This window comes from Eschrichtius robustus, chromosome 2, assembly GCF_028021215.1.
Source record: "Eschrichtius robustus isolate mEscRob2 chromosome 2, mEscRob2.pri, whole genome shotgun sequence".
NCBI classification, from domain to species: domain Eukaryota; kingdom Metazoa; phylum Chordata; class Mammalia; order Artiodactyla; family Eschrichtiidae; genus Eschrichtius; species Eschrichtius robustus.
Genome location: NC_090825.1, coordinates 55,599,056 through 55,618,667, shown reverse-complemented (window position 1 = coordinate 55,618,667; position 19,612 = coordinate 55,599,056). Strand labels below are relative to the sequence as shown.

General features: G+C 39.8%; 1 protein-coding gene across 1 annotated transcript in view; it reads right to left on the bottom strand.

The window, feature by feature from the left end:
* The window catches only part of MCCC2 (methylcrotonyl-CoA carboxylase subunit 2), a 63,746-nt gene that overhangs the window by 30,791 nt on the left and 13,343 nt on the right, over positions 1 to 19,612 (bottom strand). Inside the window, exons 4-7 of the mRNA XM_068535479.1 lie at positions 19,258 to 19,359; positions 16,984 to 17,111; positions 14,152 to 14,264; positions 2,786 to 2,899 (exon numbers count right to left, since the gene is read on the bottom strand). Of these exons, the coding sequence (XP_068391580.1) occupies positions 2,786 to 2,899; positions 14,152 to 14,264; positions 16,984 to 17,111; positions 19,258 to 19,359 (457 nt within the window). The remainder of the gene's footprint in view (positions 1 to 2,785; positions 2,900 to 14,151; positions 14,265 to 16,983; positions 17,112 to 19,257; positions 19,360 to 19,612) is intronic.

The window sequence follows — 19,612 nt, the reverse complement described above, 5'->3', positions numbered from 1 at the left end:
GGAAGCGCCGAGGATGACATAATCCAGTCCTCAGTGCCTGCATCACGGGCAGGTGGCCAGTGAAGTTGCACAGGGTCCCACTCTCAGAAGGGCCCTGTGCTTGGGGTTTAATGCTCAGTGGTCACCCTAGTGAAAGTCTAACTAACTTTATCTTTGAATTTGTGTTCTGTAAGTGAAGTCTGATGGGACAATGGAGCATGTGTGTTGAGGTGCAGAGCCTCAGATCTTGTGCAGTCTGCCTCCCCCCATCTCCCTGGGATGGGCTCTTGGCTCCCTGCTTCCCTGCTGACTGGTACCTGGGCCCTGGGTCCTACCCTACCTTCTCCTCCCCACCCCTGCCTAGCACCTGTTACACCCACCCCCAGTGGGGGCCTGACACAGGTGTAGGGAGGATCAGAGGTCAGGTGTGCCCCCCATGGTGTCTCAGGGAAGAGCATGGCAGCCCCATCACTGTCCTGGGCTGGCAGTGCTGAGGTGTGCTCTCCAACAGGCCACTCTGCGTGTTGGGGGGGCGCCGGGGGGGATGTTAAGGGCTAGCCTTTTGCTCGTTCCCCATCTGGGTACCAAGCACATTCTCACATGGAGGCAGCACATCCTTGGGGACATGGTGGGTCCATGGGAAATAGAGATGCCTGGCGGGGGTGGGGGCGGGAGGGTGGGGCCTGTCGTTAAATAATAAATAAAAACACCATGACTGGTAGACAGACCACAGAAGAAGGGAACATGTTTCATATTTTAGTATCTTTAACAGTAGTTTTCTCCTTTTTGAACAAAGGATTCCATATTTTCATTTTGCACCGGGGTCTGCAAATCATGTAGCTGCCCTACCAGTGATCCATAAAGCTTGCTAGTATTAAAAATTTAGAGCACCGCTCATAGCTATTCTAACTCTTTTTTCTTGGGGGTTGGGGGGACTTAACCTTTTGAAAAGATAATGTTTTCACAAGACTCAGAAAGTCAAAGGTCTCTCTCCCACCCTGCTTCATCTCCTCTGCATTTAAACAGCATTTACTCTATCTTTTTCAGTTTCTTTATGCATATACAAGCTTACAAATGTATAATTCCCCCCCTCCACTTTACACAAAAGTTAACACACTATGTGTAAGCACCTTGCTGTTTTCACTTAACAATTTATTGGTTTGTTATTGACCGTGAGTAGAAGAAAAGATAAGTAAAAGTATTTTTCTTCAGGCAGCATCATTCAAGGGGGAAAGGATAGTCCTTTCAGCACATGATGCTGAGACAAATGCATGTCCACGTACAGAAAAATGTCGAACCCCTTCCTGAAACCGCACCAAAAAATAACTCAGAATGGATCACAGACCCAAACGTAAGAGCTAAAATTATAAAACTCTTGGAAGAAAACAAAGGATTAAATCTTTGCAACCTTGGAATAGGCAACACCTTCACAGATAGGACACCAAAAGCACAAGCAAAAAAAAAAAGAAAAAAATACAAAAATTGGACTTCATCAAAATTTAAAACGTTTATGCTTCAAAGGAAAATACCATCAAGAGGGTGAAAAGACAACCCATAGAAGAAAATATTTGCAAATCATACATCTGATAAGAGACTTGTATCCAGAACACATGAAGAATTCTTACAACTCAATAAAAAAGACAAGAGCCCAATTACAAAATGGGCAAAGGATCTGAATAGACAGTTCGCCAAAGAAGATATACAAATAGCCAACAAGCACATGAAAGATGCTCAGTATCATTAGCCATTAGGGAAATGAAAATCAAAACCACAGTGAGGTACCATGTCACACCCACTATGATGGCTACCATCAAACAGACACACGGTAACAAGTGTTGGAGAGAATGTAGAGAAATCAGAACCCTCACACACTGCTGGCAAGAATGCAAAATATGCTCTGGACAGTTTGGCTGTTCTTCAAAATGTTAACCTTAGAGCTACCATATGACCCAGAAATTGTACTTGTAGGTTTATATCCAATAGAAATGAAAACACACCCGTATAAAAACTTATACATGAATGTTCATAGTAGCATTATTCATAATATCCAAAAAGTGGAAACAACCCAAATGTCCATCAACCGATAAATGGATAAACAAAATGCAGCCTATCCATACAATGAAATATTATTCAGCCATAAAGAGGAATGAAGTGATTCCTCCAAAATTTGAACATAGAATTACCACATGATTCAGCAATTCCACTTCTGAGTATATACCCAAAAGAAATGAAAGCAGGGACTCACACAGATATTTGTATACTCATGGTCACAGCAGCATTATTCCAAATAGCCCCGAAGTGGAAGCAACCCAAAAGTCCACTGATGGACAAACAGACAAAATGTGGTATGTACATACACTGGAGTATTATTCAGCCTTAAAGAGGAAGGAAATTCTGAAACATGTTACAACATGGATAAATCTTGAGGACATTTTGCTAAGTGAAATATGCCAAACACAAAAGGACAGATATTATATGATCCCACTTAAATGAGGTTCCTAGAGGAGCCAAATTCATAGACAAAGTAGAATCATGGTTGTCGGGGCAGTGAAGGAGGTGGGGAATAGGGAATTAGTGTTTAATGGGGACAGAGTTTCAGTTTGGGAAGATAACAACGTTCTGGAGATGGATGGTGGTGATAGTTGCACAACAAAGTGAATATACTTAATGCCAGAGCACTGTATATTTAAAAATGGTTAGAATGGTAAATTTCATATTATGCATGTTTTACTTCAATCAAGCAAGCAAGTAAGCAAACAAGACTATGTTCTTACCAAAAGAAACAAACAAACAACTAGCTTCTTACCAAGGGAGGTCCTCCCAAGAAAATGGTACCCTGCTTGCGTACGATGATGTTTTCATCAGCCATCGCAGGCACATAAGCTCCTCCTGCTGTACAGGAGCCCATGACCACTGCTATCTGGAATCCAAGCACACAAGAAACTCATGCAGTACAGCTCAGACAGTGAATTTATACAGTCCCTGGATCTATAGTTCCACAAACACTGCAGTACCAGGGGATATTACTAGCTTATACCGTGTCCCTCTCTTTTTTCTTGGCTGTGCCGTGCGGCTTGTGGGATCTCAGTTCCCGACCAGGGATTGAACCTGGGCCACGGCAGTGAAAGCCCAGAATCCTAACCACTAGGCCACCAGGGAACTCCCTGTGTTTCATTTTTAAAATGTAGTCCTCTAAGTGTTTAGAATAGTTTCCTAACTTTTGTATCAAAGCATTTTGAAGGACTTATGTCACACTTTACAAAGCTTGTGGACAATCTCCCTGTTAAAGAGAAGACTGGCCAAACAGACCTTTACCCTGAGCAACTAATGGAGAGAAGAAACTCACAATCCATCCATAAATTAGCAAAATTATATTAAAAGGACAACTTTTAAATCTAATAATAATAACAGTAATAATAAGTCCTCTAAACAATTGCCACTTACCTCATAGGAATACTGAAATAATTCTCCAAATGAGTAATGTTAATTTTGTGTTACCCTGAATATAAGACTTTCTAAATATAAAACTAATGTTAGCATCACAGTTGAAAATCTTGCTAAAAAGAAAGTCCATTGTGTTGAAGCTTGGTGATGCATACCTGAGGGTTCACAGTACTATTTTCTCTACTTTTGTGTGTGTTTGAAACTTTCCATGATAAAAGGTTAAAAAAAATTCTTGCTTAGAGATTAGTATGACACATAATAAATATGGGTTTTGCTGATTACCCCTAGACAGGAATAAACAACACCACAGAGAAAAATAAGAGAAGTATGTGGTGAATCTTTTCTTAAATTATCACATGAAAGTAGATTTTGCTAATTCCAATATGCCATCAGTTTTCTTTCTACAAGTATCTGTTCTGGAAAAAAAAAAAAAATGCCACACTAGTATTAATCCAAAAGTGAAAGGCAGCATGAGTTAACATTTTTCCATCTAAATGGCTGCCACAAAAGGCATTTTCCCCTATTTCATGTAACGTTATGAAAAACGGCTGTAACATTTCTTTGTCAACATACTACAGAAGTGTTTATCACTTATGGTTTTGCTTATCAATCACCCAGTTTTTTTTCTTTCAGTTTTATTGGAATATAATTGATATACAGCACTGTATAAGTTTAAAGTGTATAGCATAATAATTTGACTTACATATAGCATGAAATGATTCTTAGTAAGTTATAGAAAATATCCATCAGGGACGTTGCTGGCGGTGCAGTGGTCAGGACTCCGTGCTTGCACTTCAGGGGGCTCGGGTTCAATCCCTGGTGGAGGAACTAATATCCCGCATGCCGTGTGGCAAATTAAAACAAAAAAGCGGAGCCTAACCACTGGACCGCCAGGGAAGTCCCCAAAATTTTTAAAATAGAAGAAAAATATTTTCTTTATGATGAAAAAACCCCTTAGGATCTACTCTTAACAACTTTCACATATAACACAGAGCGGTGTTATATTATTCATATTGCACATTACATCACATTACTTATTTATCTTATAACTGGAAGTCTGTACCTTTCGACCTCCTTCACCCAATTCCCCTTCCCCCCATCCCTCGTCTCTGGTAATTACAAATCTGATCTCTTTTTTTATGGGCTTGTTTGTTTGGTTGGTTTTGAAGTATAATCAACCTACAGCACTACGTTAGCTACTGTAATACAACAGAGGGATTTGATATTTCTATACATTTCAAAATGATCACCACAATAAGTCTAGTTACAGTATGTCGCCATATAAAGATATTACATAATTACTGACTATATTCCCCCCACTGTACATTTCATACCCACGACTCATTTATTTTACAACTGGAGATCTGCACCTCTTAATCCCCCTCACTTATTTCTCTCCCTCCACCCACACCCCACCTCCCCACAGAAGTCTGTTTTAAAGATATCTATGGCTAGAAAAACTCTTGCCCACAAGCACAAGGAAACATTCATCATAGCAGTGTTTATAATAGCAAAATATGCAAATAGCCAACATGTCCGTCAATACAATATTTTGAAAGGGATACTGTGGATAAATAAATTCTTTAAAAATCTGGGGCAAAAAATAACACAGGAAAGGTTAGTACTTCATAAATCCAAGTGGAGGGTACATGAGTGTTCTGGTCTATTATTCTCTGTACTTTCTTCAAGTTTGAAATATTTTATGGGTTTTTCTTTAAGTTTATATCAGAAGCAAAGGACACGATTTCACCTTATCACCCTGTTCTCTGTGCTAGAACACTAGAATCCACCATCAAAAAAAGAAGTCAAGGAACTAGAGAAGAGTCACAATGATGTAAGAGTATGAAAGGGGACAATTTTCAAAAGTAAGCTCTAAAGAACTAAAGAGGCACAGCAGGGTTCCATGAAAACAAGTATTGAGCAAAAGGAAAGAAAAGAAGAGCAACTGCCAGCAAGTGGTGTTCCAAGACCAAGGACTGGGGGTTGGGGGGTGGGGATGGAGCAAAGACGAATTATTTTGTCAAAATGTCGTAAGACAAAAATGAGGGAAATGAAACTAAATGTCATCCTGTCATCTCAGGGTAGAGAGAAAAGATGTACCCATTTAGCAGAAAAGTCTCTCAAGTGAATAGCTGACAAATTATTAGCACATAAGGCAAACAACAGTCTCTCCAGCCCTCGGATCTTCCAATGTCTGTCTGAGATGGGCAGTCAGGGTTTCGATCATGCTGCAGCCCCTTTGTACCCCGCAGCTCCAAGGGGCAGTGCTGCCGGGCTCCACATCAGGGACCCATTTAAACCCCAGTCCCACCTCCTTTGATTCTTCTCTGTCTTGCTGGCTGATCTTCCCCCATCTCTGAACCTAGACTGGGGGGGAGGGTGGGGAAGAGAATACCAGACTCACTTTGTATTCTCCTCTATCTTGTTTTTAAAACTTATGGTTTGAGACCTCCAAGCTCCTTTTTAACTATCACAAATGCTCTCTCACAAAATGAATTTTACCATATTCCTAAGAACACTTCAGATGCCTTTTCGCCACAGAATCTCTGCAATCAAGGAAATCAACAATCCACTTCTCAGACACCAGGTGAGGCATCACAAATATATATAGAAGACTTTTGCTCAGTAACAGAGTAGGAGACTGTGGTAGGCAGCTTCTAAAACGCCACCGCCCTGCCCCCTGCCATACTAGACTCTTGGTATTCACCTCCTGTATGATCACGTCCCCTTGAGCGTGCAGTGGATCCGGTGACATGCTGCTAATGAATGGAATATGGCAAGTGATGGGACATCACTGCTGTGCTCAGGGTATGAGGGACCGTGTCTTCTGTCTTGCTGGCCCTCTTTCTCGCCCACCTGCTTGCTTACTCTGATGCAGCCAGCTGACATGCTGTGACATGCTGTACGGAGAGGCCCACAAAGGAAAGAACCTACAACAGCTCATAAGGAACTGAGGGGTTTCTGCAAAGAACTGAATCCTACCAACAGCCACATGAACGAGGTAGGGGGCGGAGCCTTGAGAGGACTGCAGTCAGTCACATGATCCAGCTAAGCTGTGCTCAGACCCCTAACCCACAGAAACTGTGCGATAATAAATGTTGTTGTTTTAAACTGTTATGTTTGGGGGTAATTTGTTCTGCAGTAATAGAGAACTAATACAGAGATCAAAAACCATCTCCCTTAAGCGCCTGCAATTGAGGCCCATCTGAAGACCTAGGAAAGTCTCTGTTTGAAGTGCTTTGTCACTGTTGCTCTTTAATGTATCTGTGAACTATTCCTCTAGTCCAGAGATGGGAGACAGACCAGCATCAGCATTCTGTACCATCCCAGAGAGTGATGAAAATCCAAGAGAAAGACGTGGATAAGCCTTGAAGCCATTATGGTAAGTGAAAGAAACCAGGCACAAAAGACCACTTAGCACAATTCCATTTATATGAAATGTCCAGAACAGGCAAATCCATAGGTTACCAGGGGCTGGAGGGACTGTGTAAAAATGAGATTAACCGCCAGTGGGTATGGCATTTCCTTCTGGGGTGATAAAAGTGTTCTAAAATTGATTCAACCCTGTAAATACCCTAAAAACCATTGAATTATACATATTAAATGAGTAAATTTTATGGTATGTGAATTATAGCTTAATAAATTACCCCTCAATAAAACTTATAAAATTAAAAAAAAAATACAAGAGCTAGAGTTACTAAGTATACAGGAATCAAAATTCTCAAATTTTTCATCAATAAGAAAGAGAGGCTATTCTAGTTCCAAGTATCTAACAGACACAAAACTTAATACTGCTAAAGCAAGGACTTCCCTGGTGGCACAATGGTTAAGAATCCACCTGCCAATGCAGGCGACACGGGTTCGAGCCCTGGTCCAGGAAGCTCTCACATGCCGCGGAGCAACTAAGCCTGTGCGCCACAACTACTGAGCCTGCGCTCTAGAGCCCGTGAGGCACAACTACTGAGCCCGAGTGCCACAACTACTGAAGCCCGCGCACCTAGAGCCCATGCTCCGCAACAAGAGAAGCCACTGCAATGAGAAGCCCGTGCACCACAACGAAGAGTAGCCCCCGCTCGCTGCAACTAGAGAAAGCCCGTGCACAGCAACTAAGACCCAACACAGCCAAAAATAAATAAATTTATAAATAAATTTATAAAAAATATATATATATATTGCTCAATAGAAATAAAAGAACACAGTTAAGTCACCACTGTCACACAATCTCCTCTTCTGCATTTAATTCTGAGCCCTTCACTCACAAAATAGAGTGAACGTGCACCAAGAGCTCTGCTACTGTGTCTACTGCTGCTTCTCACAGAGCATGGGGACCCCAGGGCCCAAGCAGCACCAATGACTTTCCACATCCCAAAGCATTCATCTGTAGTACAATGAAGACCTTACATTGGACCACACTGGACAAATGATTCAGAACCCCAGAAAGAAAATTCTGCTGCTTTCTTGTACTAAAGGGACATTAAAGGGACATAAGGAAGCTGCGTGACCACAAGCTGTTCTGACCGTGCTCAGAGTACAGGTTTGGCTGTGTGGGCAAATCCCAGGCACTATGTCAGGAGAGACGTGACTGCGCCCCTCATGTGCATCAGAACAAAAGACAGCTCCCACGAGTTCCACTGAGAGGCCACCATCCACCCTGTCACCGGTGAAGTGGGCCTGCTCTGTGACAAGGACAAGCCAAGAGATCCCTCTTGCAGGGTCAGGAGGCCCATGGCAACTCAAAAACTTGAATCCAGAGCAAGAAAACAGCAAGCAGGCTAAGAATGATGTGTAACTGACAGTAACAATCATCACTGGCACAGACCGCACAGCAAAAGCTGGAAGTGAAAGGAAACGAGAGGCTACAAAACAGAGGTAATAGTCTGGAAGAACTTTGGGCAAAATTTCATTACCCTCCAGGACTTGCCTGCACAAGTAGAGGCTGGTTCTCATCACACCAAAAACAAATTACATATTGTAGGTCAGCAGCCTGCCCTATGGAAGGGGTGTCTGAGAGGGAGTCAAGAGGTTTCATACCCAATTCTGAGAAGCTGTGTGAACTTTAGACCTCCATCTTTCCACTGAAAAATTGCAGAAGACTATCTAGTTCAAAGGCTCTCTGTGATAAATGTAATAGAACTTGAGGAGGGAGATTTCCAGTTGCTTGGTGGAAAAGCCATTAAAATTATAATATGTTTTTTAAATCTCTCATCTTTCTTCTTTTTCCATTCAAAGTATTGTAGAAAGCAAATACTGCCTGTATCACTTTTTTCTTCCTCTACCTAAAGAGTCACCATTAAAAACTAAAAGCCATAATACACAAGTATCTATTCAATGGCTGTCCAGAATTTAAGAACATTATCAACTATACCGACGATCACACTGCTGACCCTAGAACGTACATGCTTATCCGTGCTCACTGGATAGGATGAAATGTACATAGAGAACAAAAAGTCCATCTCACCCAGAACATTCTGTTTCTTCCTCAATCTTTTTATCAGAGAGCCTCAAAACAAAAAAAAAAACAGAGTGGTTTCTTCTACCCCTGACCCTATCTGGCTTCATGAGCAGGTTGAAATGCATTTTTAAAATAATAACATACAGTGTTTATCCTAACTAGGACCCTCAAAACAATTACCAAGGTCTGAAGCAAAGAAAATAAATTTCAAAAATAATGAGCTAAGCCAAGGAGGGAAGAGGGAAAAGTTTAGAAAAGAGGAAGGGAGGGACACTTCAGAATAATTTTAGGCACATCTCCAAAAAGAAGAACAAACAGGCAGAAGTGCAAAGAAGAAAAAAGGGGGAAAGGCCTGAGGAGCTGCAACTAAGCATAGCTAGGTGAATAACAGCTATTTCAGAAGAAATAAACTGTTAATAAAAAACAGAAACATTTGCTGCTGGTGTGGTAAGGATCACAGTAAAACGAGGAAGAGAATTAATGCATCAGAGCAAAACCAGTCTAGAATAGACTCTCACTAGACTATAAAAATTAATGGTAATGTAAGACTTGAAGAAAACAAACACCAAGATCCCACTTCTGAAGAGAACTATAAGTCTCACATTTAAAAAGCCAGCAACATGGGAACCACATCAGGAAAATAAAAGAAGCACAGCCCCAAGATCATCACGGCATCAGGCATGGATTTTGGAGAAGGACCAGAGAAGGTATCCTCGGGACATGAGGCTCAGAGAAAGACCACTGGACATCAATATGCCAAGTCTTTAAACTTCAAAACAAACCAGGGTCCTAAAACCTACCAGAAAGTAAGGAAAAATGAAACAGAAGAGAATACAAAGGTAACTACCTAGTTAACTGTTTTTTCTCAAGTGCAAAAACAAAATTGTTGAACCTGGGAGGTCTGTAGGAATCTGGCCACATCTTTACAGCTGCAAAAATATAGGAAAAAACAGAGATATGGTTGTCAAGAGACATACTTCTTAGAAATCAGTGGATAAATGGACTTACAAAGGGCAAGGTTAATAACATTAAATAAAAACCAATCTTGGGGAGGAAGAGGAATTGAACAAGTAAGGGAAGCTAGTGCTCACTATCAAAATGCACACATAACATAACTGCAGTTACAACAGTTATTGCTTTATGTAGAAAATACGAAAAATTGTTTTTAACAGTCCACCTAAACCGAAGTCTTAAATAAATATTAAAAGATATTGGAAATTCCCTGGCCGTCCAGTGGTTAGGACTCGGCACTTTTACTGCTGTGTCCTGGGTTGAATCTCTGCTCGGGGAACTAAGATCCTGCAAGCCATGTGGCGCAGCCAAAAATAATGATGATGATGGTAATAATAATAATAATAAACATACATTAAAATATAGGAAATAGAACTACTCAGTATGTTAGGTATCACTTTAATGGTTATTAAGGAGTTTCACTCAAATAATAAATTATTAAGTAGGTAAGTAAATGCGTTGGGATATAAACAATCCAATATTGTCTCTAATCTCAAGTGGCAAAGAGTCTAGTAAGGGAAATTAGTCAGGATATGTCTAGATAAAAGGGATAAATGCCATTAGTAAGGTATAGCTCAAGAATTATGCGAGTTGGGGGGGAAGATCACTTCCGGTAAGGGATTCTGGGAAGCTTTCCTGGAAAAGGTGGCATCTGAGATGCACCTTGGAAAATGGGTTGGAGACTCAGATCAACCCATATGGAAGGACTGGGGGAAAGAGAGTCCGGCATGGACCTGAGCAGAAACTCATAAAGGTCACGATGCACATGAAAAATAGCAAGCGCTTCAGACTGACGGCAGTTTACAATGCATGATCAGTAAGGCTAGAAAGTTAGGTTGGAACCAGATCACACGAGGTCTTAAGTATCAGGCTATGAAGTTTGGTCTGGAACAAGGGAACTAGATAAAGAATAACTTAATAGTAATGTGTACAATAGACAGAAAATGCCTGAACTAACTATGGTGATGGCAGTAGGAATGGAGTGGAGAGGACCAATCCAAAGGTAAAAACCAACATGACTTGATTCATCAAAGGTTTACTATGTATTGATTATCTGCCCAGCATCAAAGGACCTCCCAGGGGTACAAAAATGAGGAAGATATATATTTCTGACCTAAAAGGATTAAGTAGGGGAAAAAGCAGAGAAGAGTCAATGATGACATCAAAGTTTCAATCCTAGAGAAAAGAGCAAGAAGGAAGTACCATCAACAGTTCACAGAAACATGGGTGAAGGAACAAATCAGCAGGGGCAGCTAAATACGGAATGTCTACTGTGAGCCTCTGGTACCAGCAGGAAATCTAACCAAACAACAGAACCCCAAGGGTAGGTGGAGGTGGATGGAGGCCAGGACCAGAGAATGATCATGGAAATGACAGGTATATCATTAGATAAGGACAAGTTCTTGAATGGGGTTGGGAGGATTAAATGAAGAGTGGGAGAAGAAGGAAACCAGTGGCACGAAGCCTAAGGAGAATTTCAAGAAAGGGAACAATAACAAAACCAACAGGTTGTACAGCGTGAGAATCCCTAGGAGGTTAAGGTTAGCGGGACCCTCCGAGGGCAGCAAGGTTTTTAGGAAAGTGAGTGGTCAGGAACGAAGATGCTGGGCCAATCCTTAAGAAGTCTGGTAATCCAGGGAGGGAGAGAAGCTTCAAAAACAGCAGAAGCTAGAAAAGGTCCTTTTCTTTGTGCATCATTTTTTGCTACTTTTTCCTTTAAAAAAAAAAAGAGGAAGTCAACATGATTATTAGCTGTGAGAAAAAAAATTAAGTGGATGTGAAATATTAAAGCAAAAGAGAGAAAGAGGATTAATGACGAAGCACAAATGAGGGATCAGTATTAAGATTATAAATGACAAGTCTAGTCTTGGAGAACAGAGACAATTCTTCCTGGGATTAAAAAAAAAGACAGAGTAAGCAGTATTGTTTTTAATAGAACAGTGCTCACACATGACTTTCTCAGTAAAGTACGAGGCAATAGCTTCAGTGGCGATATCAGGTTTATAGTTCATAAACTATAAAAAAAGGGGAAAAGATGAGAAGAGGCACCATGGACACTAGGATACAATAACAATTAGATTTTTTTTTTAATTCCACGAGGTTCATAAGAATATAAGAAGGCAAACCTCAACCAAAAACTTCCTATTGGGTTGAAACAGAAAAAATAAATGCTGAGAAGTGGCTCAGTTAAAGAAATACTGATGTTAAAATTTTTAGGAAACAAAAATTAAATAGGCAAACTGAAGGCATTCAGTCAAATGTCCCTTAGATATTTTAGATTTTTTTATCATAAGCAGATATTGCTTATCCAAATTATAAGGACACTTTTAATTTTAAAAAGACCTAGTTTTTAAATAAAGCACTTCAAGCTTCAGGTTCCACAGGAGCAGAGACCCTACCTGGTTTGATTCATCTAGTACAGGGCCTGGCTTACAGTAGCTTCTCCATAAATATCTGTTAGATGTTGGCTGACGTTTTATATAGTCCCACAAAAGCTACATGAAGAGAAAGAGCACAGAATAAGCATGCAAGGTGGCAGAGGTCTACAGTGAGTTGAATGGTGCCCCTCCACGCCCCAAATTTGTCCACACCCAAATCTCCGGAACCTGTGAATGTGACCTTATTCGAAAAAAAATGGGTCTTTGCAGATGTAATTAAGTTAAGGATCTTGAGATAAGATCACTCTAGATTACCCAGGGGCACCCTAAATCGAGTGACAAGTGTCCTTATAAGGGAGAGAGGGCACAGAGGAGAAGACCATGGGAAGACCAAGTCAGAGACTGGAGTCACATAGCCACAAGCCAAGGGAACGCCTGGAGCCATCAGAAGCTCAAAGAGGCAAGGATCGGAATCTTCCTTAGAGCCTTCTGAGGGAGCACGGCCCTGCCGCCACCTTGATTTCAGATGTCTAGCCTCCAGAAACTTGAGAGAATAAATTTCTGTTATTTTAAGCTACCCTGTTCGTGGTAATTTGTTACGGCAGACCAAGGAAACTAATACAAGTTTCGTATAGCTATATAAATTATAATACCAGGTTAAATGGGCTAATTTCCCCTATAAGACAAAAGATCACAATAAGAATTTCATAACAGATAATGGATGCAAGGGCCATCTGGGCAAAAGTGAGCAAAGCTGAAGTTTCTATTTAGATAAACAAAGCATAGATATACGCAAGGTCTCCACATAACAGTAAAATATATAATAAATAATAACAACACATTGTATTGGTAGATTATAAAGAAGAGAGATATAATAATTGCAAGTGATGACTAATTAATTAGAATACTAATAAAACTACTACAAACTTAAGCAATTCAATAACAAAACAAAAACAAAGGAGTTGCAGCAGTATTATGAAATATTTCAAACATACAAAAAAGATTAGAATAGTAAAATATATATTCTTTACCTAATACCCAGTCTTAATAAATCTTAACATTTGGTCAAACTTACTTCTGAACTTTTTTAAATGAATAAAATATTTCAGATACAGTTGAAGCCTCTATAGACCTCCTACTTGGCCTTTATTCTCCTCCTCCCTCCCACCTCAAAGGTAACCACTGTTCTAAAGTTGAGTCTATCATTCCCATGTACCTGTTTATACATAATAGATTATTTGATATATTTAACACTTGCATACATAGCAATTTGCTATACATTTATTCTACACTTTTTTTTTTTAACCCAACATATTTTTCGAGGCTTATTTCTGTTGATGCACACAATTCTAGTTAATTCATTTTAACAGCTAACTATTATAACTCCCCTATGAATGGGCATTTACTTTGTTCTTTAACTTTTGCTATAACAAACAATGCTACAAGGAACTTTCTTGTACATGTCTCCTCATATATATACTAGAACTCCTCCAGAGTATAGTCCTAAAAAAGCAATTTTACTCAGTGTTCTTTCTTTTTAAAAACTCTTTTCCTTTGGTAAATAACCTTTATTATAGCATAACAGTATTCCCATATTTAGCAGATGAATCTGACTGGAGATATCCTTATGATGCTTTCTGTGGAGAAAGACTAAATTCTGTATTAAATTCTGTTCTGCAAATTCCCTGGCGGTCCAGTGGTTTGGACTCCATGTTTTCACTGCCAAGGGCCTGGGTTCAATCCCTGCTCAGGGAACTAAGATCCTGCAAGCTGCATGGCACAGCCAAAAAAAAAACAAAACAAATTCTGTTTTAAGTCATCTCAGAATACCTGGTTAGCAAAGACATTTGATGCAAAAAGCAATACATCTCATTAATGAGAAATTACCTGTATAATACTTTTAGAAGACATAACTGCCTGATTATAGAATATGCGGCCAAAGTGATCTCGATCTGGAAATACCTCTGCTTGTCGAGGTAAGTTTGCTCCTCCCGAATCAACTGAAGAGAAATAAGTACATCTCAGTGAACAAAACATGCTACACACAGGAAGACTTATCTCAATGATAACATCAGTTCTTAATTACATTCGCAAAAAACTTGCCCTATCTTTCTAAACTCTTCTACAGCCTCTTTCTCCAATCCTTCAATACAGCCCCCCAAAATGTACTGTTTTCTTCAAACACATTAGGCTCTCCTACCCCTGTGCAGAATTCCACTTGAAATGTTTAGGACAGTCTCTCCCTTGAGGATTAGCCCCAGAAACACCAAAAATCCTTAACCAGTTCAGCTAAAATTGGATCTTTCTCTCTTTTAAAACAATCTGAAAATCATCTACAGAATTCATGTGATAGTTTTATTGCACATTGCCTCTGGTACTCTTTTTACTGCAGATTACAGTGGTGGATAAGAATGTCAGCTGAGTTCAAAACAGAGCTTCATTACTTCACAGCTGTGTGATCACAGGTGTGTTTCCGAACCAGTCTACTGCCTCGGTCTCCCCACCGGTGAAATGAAGGTAACTGTGGCTATCCCATAGGGTTGTTATTGGGATGACATGAAATAGTGTATGTGAAATACTTAGCTCAGCACATACTGTGAGTGCACAGAGTGAACGTTACAAAAAGTTAGCTTGTCTTACACCTATCACTCTTGCCTGCAACCACGAAGTCTTCTATTGATATTTAATACATTAGAGACAGGGACAACACAATACTCTTCACTGCATCCCCTACAGTGTTGGGCACAGCACCTGCAAGCAGTGGGGCCTCATTTGCTGTTTTATATACATGAAAAGCAGTTCACACTCTGAGTCAATGAGGTAAATTCACTTTCATAGGAGAAAAAAGTCTCATCAGTACCTGTTCAAATATCCATAAAAATGAACAGTATATACTGGCGTTTTTACAAACTAAGCCAATATCCAGGAAGTACCAATTTTAAACTGCCTTGCTTTTATGTTCTTTTAAAAATATCCTTAGATTTAAATGTACTTTCATTCCAAATATAAATTTACTTTCATTGAATATTAAATTTCTTTAATTACGTCTGCTCAAACTATGTACATAATCAAGCATTTAACCTAGTACCTGGCACTCAAGAGACCCATATATATTAGCTATTATTTTTTCATGGTTTGAACCCATTAAGGTGAACAGAAAAACAAAATATTGGGTTGGTCAAAAAGTTCGTTCGTTTTTTTCCACAACATGGTTCTAACTAGTGCTTAGTTGTCCTTAACTTCACTCGAAACAATTTTGTTAGATTGTATTGTGAAAGCTGTCATATCAGCAGTGCATTTTTTAAAAAAACTTATCAAAATTGGTGAATTTTTGTGTAGCCATTTTAATATTGAAGATGGAAGAAAAAAGGCAATATTTTCAGCATATTATGCTTTATTATTTCAAGAAAGGTAAAAACGCAACTGAAATGCAAAAAAAGATTTGTGCAGTGTATGGAGAGGGCACTGCAACAGATCAAATGTATCAAAAGTGGTTTGCGAAGTTTCATGCTGGAGATTTCTTGCTGGACGATGGTCCACGGTCAGGTAGACCAGTTGAAGTTGATAGCAATCAAATCGAGACACTAATTGAGAACAATCAGTGTTATACCACGCAGGAGATAGCTGACATACTCAAAATATCCAAATCAAGTGTTGAAAATCATTTGCACCAGCTTGGTTATGTGAATCGCTTTGATGTTTGGGTTCCACACAAGTTAAGTGAAAAAAACCTTCTTGACCATATTTCTGCATGCAATTCTCTACTTAAACATAATGAAAACATGCCATTTTTAAAACAAATTGTGACGGGTGATGAAAAGTGGACGCTGTACAATAATGTGGAACAGAGGAGATTGTGGGGCAAGGGAAATGAACCACCACCGACCATACCAAAGGCCGGCGGTCTTCATCCAAAGAAGGTGATGTTGTATATATGGTGGGATTGGAAGGGAGTCCTCTATTATGAGCTCCTTCTGGAAAACCAAACGATTAATTCCCAATTAGACCAACTGAAAGCAGCACTCTAGGAAAAGCGTCCCGAATTAGTCAACAGAAAAGGTATAATCTTCTATCCGGATAACGCAGGACCCCATGCTTCTTTGATGACCAGGCAAAACTGTTACAGATTGGCTGGGAAGTTCTGATTCATCCACCATATTCACCAGACACTGCACCTTCGGATTTCCATTTATTTAGGTTTTTATAAAATTCTCTTAATGGAAAAAATTTCAATTCCCTGGAAGACTGTAAAAAGCACCTGGAACAGTTTTTTGCTCAAAAAAATAAAAAGTTTTGGGAAGATGGAATTATGAAGTTGCCTGAAAAATGGCAGAAGGTAGTGGAACAAAATGGTGAATACATTGTTCAATAAAGTTCTTGGTGAAAATGAAAAATGTCTTTTATTTTTACTCAAAAACCAAAGGAACTTTTTGGCCCACCCAATATATAGAAGAAAAAAACACCACTCATGTAGAGAAAAAAATGGCAAACCCCAAAATACTGTCAGGGATTCTTCCTCAGTGATGTTATTATGGGTAGTGCTTGTTTACTTTTTCTCCCAGAGTTTTTAGCAAAGAATATGCGTCTCTTTTGTAATTATAAGAGAAGCCAACAGTTTTTAAAAAATATCCATTGATAATGTCATATACATATAGACTTCTAAACAATCTTGTATTTTTCTAGCTAATAATCATTTATTTTACAATTCTCATGACTTGCCCAAGTAAATGCAGGGGAGCCTGTTTTGCATCGCAATTTCTTGTGCCCGTAAGTGTTTCTTCACAGTCACCGGGTAGTAGGTACCTCCTTTGACAGTGGCATCATTGGCAACAATAATGCATTCTACCCTGAAAGGCAGAAATTTCATCGGAAAGAGAACATGAGAGAGTTCTTCAAAGTAAAGACCAATTGCATCTCATTACAAGACACTTCCAATACAGCCTCCCAATTTCTAGTACATATCCCCAGTGACAGCCATTAGTAGACAATCTTATGATATGAAAGTTTTAATCACTGTTCACATATTTATTTATATAAAATGAACCACTTTTAATAAGTTTACAAACTCTAACTTGATTTTTAAAGAATCATCACCCCACAGTAGTAGAGAAAAACTAACAACCTAAGCCACATTTCGTAATGGTTCTTTGAATGAAGGGGTCCTAATAAGATAATACAAAAACAACAACAAGGAATCCAAGTCTCGGGGTGAGAAAATCCCTCATGATAAACCTTTAAAATTTCCTTTTAGGAAGGTAATTTTCAAAAAGGAAAACTGATCCATCAAAAGCATTTATTTTTCATATTTTCTTCATGTCACTGCCATATGCTTTTCTATAAAACTAAAAGAAGTTTAAAGTACAACACTTACCTTGCTTAAAGTAACAATAGGTACAAACTTTAAAATAGTATTTTGAAAGCATATACTACAATGAGTCATTAGTGGTGCCCTTTCTCACCAAAACCAGTCTGTCAGGTACTATGGCCCACAACTAACACGCAAGAAGCAGGCAAGTGAATGAAGAGGGCCAGTAAGGGAGGCTGCTTAGTATTGCCAGGAAACCCGAAGATCAGAGGCTCGCTTGAAACTGGAGAGAACAACAGTGTGGTCTTTACAAAATTTAATCTTTATATTTATGATGCTTTTTTTAACCTCACTTTATATTCTCTAGAATTCTAAAAAGAAACTTACTGAGTCCTTGCTGAAAATGAAGTAGAGAACAGCAACTGAGCACACGGCCTCAGGTGGTGTTGTACTTCTTTTGTTAGGGTATGTGGCTCCTCTCCTTTGAGCATCAATTTTATTCACTAGGTTATATAAAGCCTTTTTCCGCATTATAATTAACATTTTATAGAGTGGGATGTACATTTTTAATGACTTTAACACTGAACAAACTAGACTTCAAAAGGAATTTCGGCTTTGGCGGGTGCTGGGCCATAACCCCACACCTCCAGAGTATGGTCACTCCTCCGTCCTGGGGGTGCTGCACTAGAAAAGCTTAAGAAGCTCTGGTACAGAAAAGAGCCCAGGCTATGAAGTCAGACAAAGCTAGGGTGAAATTCTGACTCTGCCACTTGCTATATATGCGACCTTGGACAAGAGACATAACCACTTTTACTTGTCTTATTAAAAGGTCACAGACATGTTACAGAATGAGAAATAAAATTAGTCCACAAAAATACTGTATTAGACATCTACTGGTTTTGCCTACCCAGCATCTATTATTTTGGCGACAAAACTAAACTTTCTTTCAGAAACTGCCCTTTCTCTAGTTTTGATCCGTGTGGCTCTAGCAGGACTGACCCCAAAGCCCATCTTCAGAGGTGAGCCCAAGGACCAGGCCTTTCTACTCAGCGTCCACGCTGTGGGCTCAACAATGGGCTCTGGTCCCAGGCCTTCACCCTCAGGAGCTCTCAGCCCACTGCAGCTGCTAAGCTTATAGCACAGAAGCCGGGGATGCCTGTGGACAGCTCGGCCTGCCTAGGAACAAAACCAAAACCCAGCCTGTGACCTGGTAACACCGTTTGTGCTCCTCGACCCAGCTAGGCCCAGACATATCAGTTAAGAGAGTCAATAAATTCTTTTTTGGTTTAAACTAGTTTGCACATCTATCATCTGCCAGAGAAAGAGTGCTGACCATATTCAACCATATGATTATGTAAGAAAGGCCAATTTTAATTACTATGAAGTACTACTTTAGACCTTTTTAAACGAGTGAAATCTTTTTCAGTCATACTATCCAACACTAGAGCAGCTCTAGTGAAAAGATAAAATCAGTCTTGCCCTGGCCCTTGCCTCCACGGAATCTCAAGAGCTAAAATGCACACACTGCACAGATGAATCTAACACATGTCTGGGTAGGAAGCCTCAGTCCTAAATAATATCACGAGCATAAAACTCACACGCTCATATGCAGAGCAGTGAGTGCTGGACACCCTGCCTCTTCGGCCTGCTTCCTGAAGCACACGGCAGAGTGTGGGCAGAATACTCACCCTGACACTCTCCCAATGCCTGTAATAATGCCACCGGCGGGGACCTCCTCATCACCATACAACTGGTAACCGGCAAATTGGGATAATTCCAGGAATGGAGACCTGAACGGAAGAAAAGATGCTGCTTGAATTAATGTCGTTTTTCAAAAAATCATATTTAAACAGTTAACACGTGGAAAAGGAAATTTTTTTCTTTAATGGGGCAATGTTTCAAATACACGTGTTGGACATAAAATTTACCAAAAAAATGTCAAAAACAAAATCTAGGGGACTTCCCTGGTGGTGTAGTGGTTAAGAATCCGCCTGCCAATGCAGGGGACACGGGTTTGAGCCCTGGTCCAGGAAGATCCCACAT